Here is a 15,424-nt window from a genome sequence, read left to right as displayed (position 1 = left end):
TAAGAGGTGCTATAAACTTCTTGTTTAAAAAATGAAACTGTAATGATCAGCATTCAAGAATATAGCTATTCTATAGAGGAAATAGGAATATGACAAGATATAGTCATTCTGCAAAGTAGATTTCAAAAGAAAAACAAGGAAATGCCTTGAGTAAGGAAGAATTCCTTTCTCTTCATTTTCAGAAGACTAAACTTGTCACCTTTTGTCATAGTTCCTAAAAGATATAAATATTAAATGGCTGGGAATCTGAGCAGATTACTGTTGAACAATATCTGAGAATATTTTTTCTGTCCCATAATAAATATTTTGAAAGAGTTAAATGAAAACTATCTACAGTAGTATGTTTCGTCATTCATTTTACCAGTAATCGTGGATGGAATTCGGTAATTTCTATAGTTGAAGTTGACCAGCAACATCAAGATCACAGTGTTCCATTCCACTGGGCATCAACTCAGTTATCATTGGTTATTGCAGTTCACTACCAAGATGACTTCTTTTTGCAATTCAGCTGACAGTAAGGAATACAGGAATTATTTTGTGAAGCTCAAATGGTGTATGCTATCAAATAGCCCCCTATGTAGTGAAATATTGATACAATCACAAACACTCTTAAGAGGGTGACATGACAATAACATTTGCAACAAATAAATTTGGTGCTCCTCTATCATTTTCTTGATTGTTTGTTTATTTCAGCCTACCCTCCCTCTGCTCTGGCCTGGATGGCCCAGGCTAGCCCAATCTTGTCAGGTTTTGGAAGCTAAGCAGGGTCAGCCCCAGTTAGTACTCGGACAGACCACCAGGGAAGTCCATGGTTGCTATGCAGAGGCAAATGACCTTTGTTTGTCTCCTGCCTTGAAAACCCTCTGGGATCACCATAAGGTCTGCAACTTGGCAGCACTTTCCACCACCACTACCTCCACCCTCCCTCCAAGATGAATGGATCATATGATAACCAAACCACCAATGAACTTTCCTTCTGGAAAATAGGAAGTATTATTGAAGACAAAAATGTATTCTCCCATCAGTTCTTATGATACAAATCCTCAAATGAACACTCATGAAGCTGCCATATACTGAATCAGGCCATTAGTACATCAAGGTCAGTATTGTCTACTCAGACTGGCAGCTGCTCTCCAGGGTCTCAGGCTGAGGTCTTTCTCATCACCTACTCCCTGCTTCTTTAACTGGAGATGCTGGGGATTGAACCTGGGACCTTCTGCATGCCAAGCAGATGCTCTGCCCTCCATGCTTCCAGCTAAAACCTTGAGCACTGCAGGAATACCCAAAATTTTTGAGCTTGTGGGTACTTCTGGATTTTGAGAACAGGTAGTGCCACTATAAAATGGATTGGGGGTGGGAGGTGCAGCCAACAACAAAATGGCTGCTATGGGAGCTGAGGACAGTAGAAAAATATTGACGTTTCCAAGTCAGGTGTCCTCCTATGATGGAAGCAGCTGTTTCCAAAAAACTTCTTGCAGACAAAAAGGAGATGATTCTTGGACTCTTCAGAAATAATTCCTTCTCTTATGAGGCAGAAGAAAGCCAGGACTGGCTCTTTGCTTTGGGAAGAGATGCTCTTGGGAAGAAAGAAGCAGAGCATAAGGAGACACATCAATGGGCGCCATAGTGTCCACAGATGTCACATTGGGGAATTCATCTATATTTGTTCCAGCACCTGGGACATGAATTTACACCTGAATTATTTTCATTAGACATTCTTAAAGTGACAGTGCCCATCTACGGAAGTGAAGAAACAGATTAACAGGGCTCAGGAAACAGGCTGCAGAAGACAGGAGAGAATGGCATGTCTTGTAACCTACAGCTTCCAAGGTATAATCAACGATCTGCAGCCCATCTCGGACAAACTACATAGAATTAGCTGTTTTAATAGAGGCTCATTTTTCTGCTCTTATACCAAAGTGATATAGGCTGGTGTGGCAATCATAAAGTCCTGAGTATCTTCCAGAGCATATGGGAGTGGAGACCCATAAGTCCAGAGGGCAGTTACCTTAGACTCCTCTCCCTCTCTCATTCCCCTCTCCCCATCATTAGCCACCACACTATGGCTGATTCCGCACACGTTGGATAATACACTTTCAATGCACTTTATCAATAGTTTGTGGTGGATTATTTGTTCTGCACACACAAAAATCCGTTCCAAATGATCTATAAAGAGGATTGGAAGTGCACTATCCAATGTGTGCGGAATCACTCTATAAGTTGGCAAAATAGCAAGAGTCCAGTAGCACCTTTAAGACTAACCAACTTTATTATAGCATAACCTTTCGAGAGCCAAAGCTCTCTTCGTCAGATGATCATTCTTACATCTGACGAAGAGAGCTGTGGCTCTCAAAAGCTTATGCTACAATAAAGTTTGTTAGTCTTAAACATGCTACTGAACTCTGCTATTTTGCTACTGCAGACTAACACGGCTAACTCTTCTGACACTATAAGTTTTTAACAACATCCTTCAGCCGTCTACATAGGACAAATGGTCCATCTGTCCACACAAAGTTATAAACCTGACATTCAAAAACTAACAGCAGAACATTTAAGTCTCCTGCTGAGGTGAAAGTCACCATTATGCTAGAAAAGTACTTCGAAGGGAGATTCCAGAGCAAATGGAGGCATTAGAATTAATTGGATTGTGTTTGAACAGAGAGGAAGATTTTCTGACTCGCTGTAAGTGTTAAATTGGAGCAGCAAAGCTAGGGAGTTTGTGTCGCCAGGTAGAATCGCTACTGTGAACGACTTCTGTGTGCCTTTGGTATAATTTTGAGCTTCGTGTGTTTACGGCCCAGGAAAAAAATGGTATACATCTAGCCATACAAACTGCAAACGCGGGGGGTGTCCAGTGCACGGAAAAGGACTCAACATGAAAAAGATGAGAGGTGGGTGCGTTATATTAGCCATGCTTCAAAGAGAAAAAAAAAACTTCCAGCGGGATGGAGAGAGTTCTGGCCGCACTCAAAAGCTTGCTCGTTGCGCGTTCTGTCGGTTGCTCATTTTACGCCTTGTGGTCCCACCACACACAGTGCAATCCTAAGCAGACTTACTCCAGTCTGAGCCCACTGAAGTCTGCTAGGATGCCGCTCCAGCGCCCCTCCAGCGCTTACACCCTTCCTCGCTGGGCCGCTGGGCCGCGTCTGCGCTCGCCCTCGCCCCAAGCCACCAGCTCCGCGCGCAGAGACTCTGCCGGACGTGAAGACGTTTGGCACAGAGGCCGAGCTCGGCTGTGTGGCGGGTGGGTGGGCCTTCAGGGCCACCAGCCAATGACTATGGCGGGGCCGCCGCCGGTGGCTTTCATATGCAAATGAGAGAATGCCCAGCAGGGTGGGGCTGAGGCGGTTAATTTCGGGGGCGCTGGAAGGGAGCGGGGGAGGCTTCTGGCTGCTCGGCCGGGGAGAAGGCGCGCGGTCGGGGCTGAGTCCTGGCGATGGCGCGCTCCTCTCGGCTACTTTGCAGCCCCCGCCGAGGCAGGCGACGCGCGCCCAGTGGCGCTTGCTTAGCGGCCAGCTGAACAAAAGGCGGTCCCCGGAGATCCTGGGGCGGGGGGCCCGCCGAATGAATAGTTCCGAGGGCTGCGGGGGGAGCTGCTCGTTCCTGTGGCCGCCTGTGAAGACGCTCCCGAGCGCGATGCGGAGTCGGAAGCCTCCCTGCCTCCTGGGCATCCTTTTCGTGAGCGGCCTGACCGCTCTGCTGGTCTTGCGCCACGGCCACTTGCCCTCGCCGGCCAAAGACCCGCCGCGGCGGCTGGCCGGGTCTCCGGAGGGCGCTTTCCTCCGTCGAGTCTGCGATGCTCTGGCGGTGGAGCAGAAAGCCTTCGTCTGGGGCAACCATCTGCGGCCGTCGCTCAACAGATCCACCTGCCGCGATTACTTGGTCGCCAGCCACTACCTCACCCGCAGCCTCTCGGCGGAGGAAGCCGCCTTCCCGCTCGCCTACATCATCACCCTCCACAAGGACTTCAGGACGTTTGAAAGAGCCTTCCGGGCCCTCTACGCGCCCCACAACGCGTACTGCATCCATGTGGACGAGAAGGCGCCGCTGGGCTTCAAGCGCGAAGTGGCGGCGCTGCTGGACTGCTTCCCCGGGGCCTTTCTGGCCTCCCGAGCAGAGCCGGTCGTTTACGCCGGCATCTCCCGCCTGCAGGCCGACCTGCACTGCATGAAGGACCTGCTGCGCCCCGGCCTGCGGTGGAAGTACCTTCTCAACCTGTGCGGCCAAGACTTCCCCTTGAAAACCAACCGGGAAATTGTCCGCCACCTGAAGGGGTTTAAAGGGAAGAACCTCACGCCGGGCATCCTTCCTCCGGCTCACGTCACCGTCAGGACCAAGCACGTTCACAAGGAGCACATAAGCAAGGAAGCTTCGTACATGATCCGGACCTCGGCCTTGAAGCGGCCCCCGCCCCACAACCTCACCATCTACTTCGGCTCTGCCTACGTTGCCCTCACGCGGCCCTTCGTGGAGTTCCTCTTCCAAGACAGGCGGGCCCTTGACTTGCTGGAGTGGTCCAAGGACACCTACAGCCCCGATGAACATTTCTGGGTGACGCTCAATAGGATACCAGGTATGTGTCGTGTCAGGTGGTGAGCTGTGATGGTCTGCAGTAGAAAAGCAAGATTCGGGCCTGGACACCGATCTTGCTCAAGCATGTAGCAGCGGCATCCAAGCTATGTGCTTGGGAATGGATTTGGGAGACACTGTTCTCGGCTGAGACGCAAGCAGAACCCATTTGCATGTTTACTAATGCATTTCCAGCTCGGTACCTTCCCCCTGCCGTTCCCCAACTTTCCATAGCAATAAATCCCGCAGCTGACAATGCAAACTCAATGAAAATATCAGCTGCAATGTGCAGCAGTGAAAGAGACATTTGGTAGTAGAGATTTGGTTGAAATCAGAATAGACAGCATCATAGTATCTGAAGGGTAGCTACACTTGGAATACTAGCTACTGTTCTGGATGAGGAGTCTTTCAGGAAGTGCCGGAAAAGGTACTGAAAAGAGTAGCTGAGAAGATCAGGGGACCCATTCTTTACAAAGAAAGGATCTGAGGACTTTTCAGTTTAGAAAAAGATGACTGATTGGGAGCATGATAAACGTTTTTGAAAATGCGCATAGTGTAAAGAAGGCAGGTGGAGCTTTTCTTGCTCATTTGTATTAGAATTCAAACTAATTGACAGTGAAATCAACACAGATAAGAGAAAGTACATCTTCAAACAAAATGCAAACAACTTGTTTAATTTATTGCTAGAATGCATGGTAAAGCAGTGGCTTAGCTTTCAAAGCTGACTATATGGAACCTCCATGTTTAATGAGGGACAAATAACAGAGCAGGGCTGTTGCTTTCATGCACTCCTGTTGAGCTTCCTGGAGCATTTGACTGGCACTGTTTGGAACGGTCTGCTGGAGAAGAAGGATGATTGATTTGATGTAATTTGGGCAAAGAAGTATGTTTATGTTCTATGATCAAGTAAAAATTTAGGAGAAAAATCATCTTATGCTGAAGTTTGCATTTCAAAACTTATAAATGAAATTACTCATTTTAATTGAAATGTGGTAAGATTGGTAAAAACCATACCACATTCAGAAAACGCAAAAGGAAAACAGAGAGAGGCCCTTTGTATGTTGCCTTTGTTTTCCTTTTGGGTCAGATTTTATGATAGATTTTAGAGTTGGCATTTGGTGCTGAACAAAACATTAAGTCACATCTTTTTTAGACTTACATACTGCTTTCCCAATACAGAGATGCACAAACCACAACTCATAAACATACAATATACCAATAAAATGATGGCATGGGGTGGAGGATATAAATGGAGATAGCCCTGCCAGCATTTTCTACACCCCCATCTCCCTCCGTTTCCTTCAGTCTAGTTCATTCTTTTGTTCTTTGGATCATCCTTGTTGCCCTGGGCTAGTTCTTTGAGCATAAAAAGTTCCAAAATAGTTTCTAAAGACAGAAAGCCAGCAGGCCACGCTCTGTTCATTGAATGTAGAGCCATGGCCACACCCACTTTCTGAATGTGTCTCTGATGAGCATCAAGCAGAGAGTCCTTATGCATCTCACAGCCTAACCCAAGGTGTGCTGCAAGGTGTGCTCTTCTCCTGTCCTGGTCATGGGCAACATGGATTAAACTCAGGTATCTTCTTTAGCCTCAGGGCCAAGCTACAAGTGACAAATGACACTTGAACGGCAAGTGGATCAAGTGGAAGGCAAGTGAACAGGGAGGAATATACTTGCCATTCAAGTGTTATTCATCACTTGTAGTTTGGCCCATAGTTAAATAAAACTTTGCACAGACCTGGTTTGTTGCCAAGCTTGTGCACGTACTTCACTCCTCACTGATCCCTTTCTCCCTTCCTTCTTGTTCAGAGAATCGCAGTTAAAAGTGGCATTTGGTTACCCATGACATAGGAGCCCTGTTCATAAGTTACAGTGAATGCAAGTATAATTCATATACACTTGATTTTTCTTTATATGTACATTGAGTCATTCTCATGTTACATCCAACACATGTACGTCTGAGTGTGTGATTTCAACCTCACATTTATCCAGGTACTTGTCCCTGTTTTAATTTGTAAAACAAATTGCATTGTCTCTTTCTTAAAAATATGCTGTGAATCTAATACATGCATTCACTGTAACATGTGAACAGGGCTTCAGTCACTGGTGCATGGGAGGTGGTGCCCATCACCTTTCTCCAAAATTCCCAAAGTACCTGCAGCTCAACAAGTTTGGGAGCACTTGTGGGTTATGGAGAAACTGAATGGTCAGTATCTAAATACCTGGTACTCAAACATGTTAAAGGCATCGTTCATGATCTTATTGATCTTTGGAAAATACTTTCTGTTTTCTGAAGAAGTGAAACGTACCTAATAATAATTCTTTCATTTCCTGTGGGAAAGTACATGAGTTTGCTGGAGTCAGAAGCTACATACAGGAGTCTCTTGCTAGCTAGACTTCCTTTGAGAAGGGGGCTGTTGACACAGAGCCAAGCTACAAGTGACGAATGACACTTGAACAGCAAGTGAACAGACTCACGTGTATTCCTCCCTGTTCACTTGGGCTTCCTCCCTTCACTTGCGCAAGTGGAGTGCAAGTGAACAGGGAGGAATACATGTGAGTCTGTTCACTTGCCGTTCAAGTGTCATTCGTCACTTGTAGCTTGGCTCTTAGAGGTTAAAGTTTCATGGAAGTAGAGATGCAGAGATTGGAGGAAGGCAACATGGGGCTTTGTTCTGAAGAACAAAAAAAAGGATTGTTGTCCTTAGAAAGTTAACATTTTCAGGAGGAGGAGATGCAATGGATGATTCCAAACCCATCACACGCGAGAGCCACTGCTCATCTGACATCCCATCTTGTGCGATGTGCAATGTGTGACAGCAGAGGTGTAGTCCCCCATTTACTTCCTTTTCTGTTTCAAGGTAGATAAAAGAGTCACTTCATACTTGACCGTTGATTGCTGCAGGGAATCATCTTTCCAGCAACCCACGTTACAAAGAACAGGGAGTGCAACTTTTTGTGACTGCATTGTTGGCACAGAGTTAGCGGAAAGTTTATCTCTGGAAAACACTCAGAGCTGCTGTAACCTCCAGTTTTGCTGAATCATTGACTTCAGACCCACAGTGCAGTCTTAAACAGTTACACCTGCAACATCTGGGCTTAGCAGGGTGTAACTATTGGTTATGCCTGCATTGCTGGTTTTCCAGATCCTTCCAGTTTTCCACTGGAACATTCTTGAGATTTAATTAAGATGGTGAAATTATATTAATAGTAAAATATTATATTAATGGTCCTGGTCTGTGCTCGACAACTAGCAGATAAAGGTTCTTTTTAAAAAGGCATTTTTAAAAATAATTGTATTAATTTTTCAAACACACACACAAAAGAAAAAGCCCACCATCTAAACCACATACATAACATACAATACTACATATAAGAATAAGGGGTGAGCATATAATACAACAAAAAAAGATTAAATAAGAAAAGGAAGAAAAATGAGAAAGAAAAAAATATTAAAAAGAAAACAGGCAATGTTGAATCAAACTGTTAATGGAGGACTTACCTACAGATGGAACTCCTAAAACCATTACACAGTAAAACATTACACAATCTGTCCACTGTGACCTTGTTCTTACTCCTTCACCTGACTTTCAGTGCTGAGCTTCCATTGAAACAAGCAAGATATACAACCATTAACTATGACATCTGTAAAATGTGTTCATCCGTCAAAGAGTTACTTTGGAGGTCAATGGTTTCTATGGCATATTGTGAAAGGCACTATCCAAAAAAATGGGTGGATGTAGCCTAGCCATGGCTGAATGCTACATCGCATAACAAAACCCAGAGAAAGTATTGCTTTTAGTAATGATAATGGAAATATCATTCAAGCATCCTAGCTAAAGTAGATGTAGGCTTTGATGTGTGCTTCCGATATCCAGTAACTCATGCTCAAGAGGCCAGCCCTTCCCTCTTCCAATCCTCCCCTGAGGGCACTCCAGGGTTAGGAGCCTTGCCCAAGGACAAGGAGTGTTCTCATCTATCTTTCAAATGACACCCTTTGGCCACCAATTGAAATCTCCTTATGGGATCTTATGAAAGCCACACAGGCTGGAAATACAGGTCAGCCTTCTTTTGCACTTCTTTCCATCCTTTCCATTGCTGTGGGCAACTTCGCAATCTTGCGAAAGAATTGATAGCATCCACCGGTAAAAAGGTACTATAAGGAAACGTCTTGATATTTATAGGTAGGTTTGCTTTTTGTCAGCTTCCCTAAAACATTTATCCATCCCCAGAAACTACATGGCAGGAGGGAAAGAGTTACGGGCAAGCAGAAATCTCAGTGATCCACTCTATAACCTATCTCACAGGGTTGTTGTGAGGATAAACTGGAGGACTTGTGAATGCTGTCAAAAGGATCTTGGAGAAAGGATGGGATAAAAATATAACATATTTTAGGAAGCATGTTAATTCTTCAACTCGTACTAGGGACGACATGTCGTGAAATCAATCATTTTGGTACTGGGACAGAGTACTCCTAGCCTGGGAGTGTCATATCGTGGTTTCTGCTGGCTCAGACTTTAGTGAATCTGAAAAGCAAAGCACAACTCCAAATATGTTCACTTAAGGCACATAACTAAAAATGGAGAAGGGGGAATATTTCCAATGTACCCCATCTACAGCTTATCATAGACCCCCACAGTACTAGAAAACCCCTAAAGTAACTGAAGAGACAATAAATGTAATTCAGAAATTCATGGTGGAATACACTGACAGTGTTCATTTAAGATTAGGTAACTCAGCTAATGTCTTGACCTGGATACCCCAGGCAAACCTGATCTCATCAGATCTGGGAAGCTAAGCAGGGTCGGCTTTGGTTAGTAATCGGATGGGAGACCTCCAAAGAAGACAAGGATTGCAGAGGCAGGCAGTGGGAAACCACCTCTACTAGGAACTTGCCTTGAAAACCTCGGCAGGGGTTGCTGTAAATAAGATATAACTTGATGGCACTTCCCACCTTCACCAACTCAGCTCATACATTCTGTACTAAATTCCCACTTTGTTGATAAACACTTTAATGGGCTTTGTATCAAAAATGTAACTAAGCACATAAAACACCACATACCAGTCTATCAGGACAGGAAATTGAATGCCATCAATGATTTATCATTTCTATATCATCATTAAAATGTGTAATCTGGATTTTACCATTCTTAATCCTTTCTTTCGCACCATAGCCCTATAAAGTAGGCTTCTGTATTTACCATTTTACAGGAGAAGCTTAAAGGAATAATCTGTCCTAAGATCACTCAGGAGCAGTTGAGATGAACCAAGGAGGTGTGTGAAGGAAGCTTCAAAATTAAACTTGTGATGGCTGCGCTACCTGGCAGTCTGTGCATTGGCATGGGGTCAGCATGTGGGAATGTTGATTTTCACCATTTAGAAGGGTTTATGCTAGCATGGTGAAAGTCTAGAATTTCCATAGTAGTCTATGAGCAGAACCACAAGTGACAAAAGGCACAGATTGGACACTTGTCTGCTTCCCTCAAGTTTTGATGGGAAATGTAGGCATCCTGGTATCGCAGCTTTGCTCTCTGACTGCTGTCCAATGGACTTTTCAACTGTCACTTGTCCAACATTCCGCCAAGTTGCCTACATTTCCCATCAAAACTTGAGGGAAGCAGACAAGTGTCCAATCTGTGCCTTTTGTCACTTGTGGTTCTGCTCTAGATTAGCAGTTTGTGATGTAGATAGAATTTGTGTGCTTAAATTTAAAAAAGCTTGTTATAGATATTTAATTATATTCATATATGCTCATTATACAGAAGGAGCCCCATGGACCAGAGTAGTAAGTTGCAGTACTGCAGCCCAAGCTCTGAGTTCGATCCTGGCAGAAGCCGAGTTCAGGTAGCCGGCTCAAGGTTGACTCAGCCTTCCATCCTTTCGAGGTGGGTAAAATGAGTACCCAGTTTCCTGTAGGTAAAGTGTAGATGACTGGAGAAGGCAAACCACCCCGTAAAAAATCTGCCAAGAAAATGTCGTGATGTGGTGTCCCCCCATGGGTCAGTAATGACTCAGTGCTTGCACAGGGGACTACCTTTACCTTTACTTTTTATTCATTATACACATGTATTTTAGTAAACTTTTAGTAAACTTTGCATGACCTTAAATGCAGTTCATTAACAGATTATAGAAAAATACAGACATTCTTTTATCTTTGATGACCAATTAAAAGTATTTGGAAAGGAGTAGATGAGTGATTTTTTTAAAATTGATAGAAAAGACTAAGAATAATCTTTTTAATCTAGTTTCTATTAGTGTTTCATATTAATGTTACCAGTCCCCCAGTAGAAGCAGGGTGTCCCCTGTTCCCAGCCTAAACCCCCAGCACCAGTCATCTGGCTGGCGGGAGGGGGGGAGTGGGGAATGGGCCCAGGAGCTCCAGAGCATGCGCACTTCACATGAGGTATGTTCCCCCCACATGTACCCCCCACAACCCCCCCCCCAGTTTGGACTCCAGGGGACCTGGCAACCCTATTTCATATCTTCAGAGCTTTGTAAAAATCTTATCTGTGCTGGTATGTAATGGTATCATAAACTGGCTTTAGCTAAATTTAAGACCAATCACATTTTTATATTATGGTCATATGTAAAAGATTTTAGAGATATCTTTATTGATAGCAAATGTAATCCATTATAAAATAATGTCACCAAGATAAGAAACTAGGGTTTTTGATGAAAGAAATCTCACACAGAAATTTTAAGTGAGAAATTTATGACTATGCATTTGTGAAATTCCAATGTACTTCATAGTAGACTGGGTATGATGGGATTTAAAATCATTTTTAGTTATGATTGAGAGATGTTAAGAGATTTAATTTTTATTGCATGCATATGTTCGTCAGTAGCTGGAGTTAGTTTAGTATACATTTATATTTAATATCTTGCTTAATTTAAAAGATTAGGGTTTGTTTCAATAAAGATTTAAACTCTAAATGAAATTTCTGTGTACCTTGGTGGGAAAGAGTTAAACAAGAAGAACCCGCTTACAAATAATTTGTGTTTAGAAACAGCATCGTAAGAGATCCTTGTTATGAGACCTTATCTGAAGCTCTGATGCTCAGGTTTTGGGAAATAAATTTTGCATACTGAACAGGTCAGAAATGCTAATTAGGTGTGGATAAATCAGTCTGTTACAACCACATTGTGCAAACGATGGCTCCTGTGAATTAATGTAACCTTCAATAAAGACAATTTGTCCAGCAGTAAATCCATGGTTTCCCTCAAATTTGGGAGGGGCTTTGCCTCAAATGTAGAACATGGGCTTACCTCCAGAACCCTTTGGAACTAACATCACCCTGCCGGCATAATGTTCTAGGGTCCCCCCAGAGAGCCACAGCCAATCAGAGAAGATAGTACTGGGCTAGATGTTTTGCTTCTATATAAAGTCATCTCAAATGTTCATCTCTCTCTCTCTCTCTCTCTCTCTCTCTCTCTCTCTCTCTCTCTCTCTCTCTCTCTCTCTCTCTCTCTCTCTCTCTCTCATTTATATTCCACCTTTCTCACTGAGACTCAAGGTGGATTATATCGTGTAAATCCAACACAATCAACAGAATGGGGCACCCAATGAACAAAGTAATAAGGTTTGGATTGCAGAAATCTGAAACAGAGCTGAAATAAATCTGAAACACAGCATAAGTATTTAAACATGACACATTAAACGATGCTGAAATTACATAGAAGAAGCATACTTAACACCAACAGTGTACAATGGTACAGTCGACAGTTGCTGTCTCTTTATCGTAGTTTCTCTTTGAACCATTCCTTACAGCACAGCTCTATAACCTGTGTAAAAAAAAATAAAAGCCCTCCTGAATAATTCAGTTTTTTATTGCTTGTGGAAAGCCAGGAGAGTAAACGCATCAGGCAGACCATTCCATAAGGTTGGGACCACAACAGAAAATGCCCGTGTATGGGCAGTTGTTGATTTAGTCCATTTGCAGGGTGGCACCTGCAGAAGGCCCTGCTTAGATGAGCAAAGCTGCCATGGCAGGGCCTAGGAAGAGAGGTGGTCCTGCAGATGTGCATGAACAAGGCCATGGTGGGATTTTTATGTGACAGTCAGCATCTTAAGTTGAGCCTGGTAACTAATTGGCAACCAATAGGATGACTGCAGGATGGGGCTATTATGCATGCTCCATCTAGAGCCTGATAATAACTGAGCTGTGGTCTCCTGCACCAACTGGAGTCTCTGAGTTGACTTCAAGGGTAGACATATGTAGAGAGCATTACAGTAGTCTAGTGTCAATGTTACTTTGGTGTCCATCCAGGTGGCCAGATCAGCTATCTTCTGAGCTAGACTCAGTTGAAAGGAAGCATTCTTTGCAGCTGTATTATTTCTCCAACAGCAATTCTGGATCCTGTATAACCCCCCCCCCCCAGGCTATTAACCAAGTTGGCAAGTGGGAAACACAATGTCCTTCAAGATCTCTGCCTTTCCAACTAGCATTTAGGGTTGCCACTTTCACCCCTCCACTGCTAACTTCTTCACAATAAGCAAGAAATGCTTCAGGTACAGATTTCCCCATCACTATATTCTCCATGAGGGGAAAAGCTTCCCCTAGTGAATTTATGCCTTTTCTTTAAAACACAGGCAGCCCATCAGGGGGTGGTGAAAGGAAGCTGACAAGTCTCAAATGTGATTTCTGAAAGGTGAAGTGCTGAGCTCAAGGCCTGCGTGGAAGTCTTACCCACTGATTTTCAAACCTTTTCTCCTAAGGCCAGTTTGCCCTGAGGTGACTCTTTAAAAAGGACAGCCTTGCGAATAAACCCTCTAAAGTTAACCGATTGCACAAACATTCTCAAGTCTGCCAGCCCAGCCACACCTCTCTGAATCATTTGGAGTAACAACAACAGCAGCACATCAAAGAATGAAATCTTTTGTATGCTGGTACAAAAAATGTACTGAATATGAGGAGGGGGAGAAATCTTACAGATTTCAAAAGCATTCCAGTCTGGACATTATTTTGCTTGCCATAGATGACCAGGCAAGAGACCGTTTGCAAAACTGCACAGTGGAAAGACGTCCCTCAGGAGCAGCACTTCAGGAATCATTTTGTGCCACAGCAGGATGGGGGATGAAGTCCTGTTTGGCTGATGGAAATCTCTTCTGTCAGCAAGGGCACACCACAGGATGCAAGGCCGTGCTTACAGATGCATATTTGTTCCATTCATACTTTCGATTTTAAAGAAGTACTTGCAGAACTGCATCCATATAACCTAGAAAAGTTACGGGAGTGGAATGATACTGGATTACCTGTCTTGAAAATGTAGAAGTGTAGCAGTGCAATACTAAGCAGAGTTACACCCTTCTAAATTCATTGAAGTAATTGGGCTTAGGAAGGCGTAACACTGCGCAGGATGGCATGGTAAGCCTGCCCTGTGGCATCTTCTGGTTTTCTTAGCTGGGTGCAGAGTGACAGACTGTTACATAACTCTTTGGCTCCAGCAGTAAGAGGAAGGTCACATTCCTGGAAGTTTCCATTCTTTCCCCTCCCCTCTTTCTGTCACTGTTGTAGTTACCACTGTAAAAATACTGACTTGGAAATTCTATCGTATATCAATTGATTTCTTATAGCTCAATTCTTGTTTTATCTCGCCACAACGCTCCAAAAGCTTCATCACAATATCGCAAAATAATAAAGAGTGCATGCATATGTAGCATGTTTTAGCTTTAAGCCAAGATCCAGTGTACAGAAAACCTTTCAAAACCTTAGTGCAGACAGAGCGTGTCACAATAATTGCCCACCTCACTAATAGAGTCTGCAGACACAGGAATTCCTGGCACCTTTGTAGCAAGCAAGCTGCTTTATGCTTTGCAGACACATCTCCTACACAGTCGAAGTTTAATTCGGATTCTTGTGTGCAACCTGCAAAGCCAGGCTCCTCATCACTGTCAGTTGACACTAATCTATAGAAAACTTAGCCCATCTGCTTCCGCCAAAGGAAGGAAATATTCTGGCTTTGTTGTGACAAATCATCCTGAAACAGAAAGTCACTGGCACCGCCCTGTGACTGACTTTCATTCTCCCACACCATTGCTAACAGCAGCTTTGGGGACAGTGAAGGGAGAGGTGGGGTCACATGGAAAGTCAGATTTGACTGTGACATAACATTATAAAGCCAATTCACTCCATGCAGCTGAGTAACGGCAGGAAACAGTCAGTCTTAGAACTGTAAACAAGGCAGTGAACAAGATGGGGGGAGGTTGAAGTCTCCCCAACTCCCTTTTTATGCCACAACACTGTTTCAGAACATTCACCACAGCCCTATTGACAAATATTTTTAGAGAGGTTTTTCTGGACTCACTTCAGAGATGAGGGGACTATTTTGTCCTAGGCTAGTGCCTCAGGGCCAAGCTACAAGTGACGAATGACACTCGAACGGCAAGTGAACAGACTCACGTGTATTCCTCCCTGTTCACTTGTGCTCCACTTGCGCACTATGTGATTGAGTGGAGCACAAGTAAACAGGGAGGAATACATGTGTGGGCCAAGCTACAAGTGACGAATGACACTTGAATGGCAAGTGGATTGAGTGGAGCGCAAGTGAACAGGGAGAAATGCACTTGCCGTTCAAGTGTCATTCATCACTTGTAGCTTGGCCCTGAGTCTGTTCACTTGCCATTCGAGTGTCATTCGTCACTTGTAGCTTGGCCCTGAGGCACTAGCCTAGGACAAAATAGTCCCCTCATCTCTGAAGTGAGTCCAGAAAAACCTCTCTTTAAAAAAGTTTGTCAATAGGGCTGTGGTGAATGTGAGTGTCATTTGTCACTTGTAGCTTGGCCCTCAGAGGGACATGTTTCAGCCACGCTGCTAAAGCCAAGCTAAGTCTGACTGGTGCCTGATAGGATTGCCAA

General features: G+C 44.0%; 1 protein-coding gene across 2 annotated transcripts in view; it reads left to right on the top strand.

Annotated features, from left to right (window-relative positions):
* Positions 1–15,424, top strand: part of GCNT2 (glucosaminyl (N-acetyl) transferase 2 (I blood group)) — a 68,023-nt gene that overhangs the window by 49,321 nt on the left and 3,278 nt on the right. Inside the window, exon 1 of one of the 2 annotated variants that reach the window (XM_054984481.1) lies at positions 3,405–4,573. The exons of the other annotated variant lie outside the window; for it this stretch is intronic. Within the exon in view, the coding sequence (XP_054840456.1) occupies positions 3,565–4,573 (1,009 nt within the window). The 5' untranslated portion in view covers positions 3,405–3,564. Of the gene's footprint in view, positions 1–3,404; positions 4,574–15,424 lie in introns of those variants that run through there. 2 annotated transcript variants of the gene reach the window in all.

The sequence above is a fragment of the Eublepharis macularius genome, chromosome 7 (genome assembly GCF_028583425.1).
Source record: "Eublepharis macularius isolate TG4126 chromosome 7, MPM_Emac_v1.0, whole genome shotgun sequence".
In the NCBI taxonomy this organism is placed as follows: domain Eukaryota; kingdom Metazoa; phylum Chordata; class Lepidosauria; order Squamata; family Eublepharidae; genus Eublepharis; species Eublepharis macularius.
The sequence above is the reverse complement of the archived record's forward strand: the minus strand, read 5'-3'. Positions and strand labels throughout refer to the sequence as shown.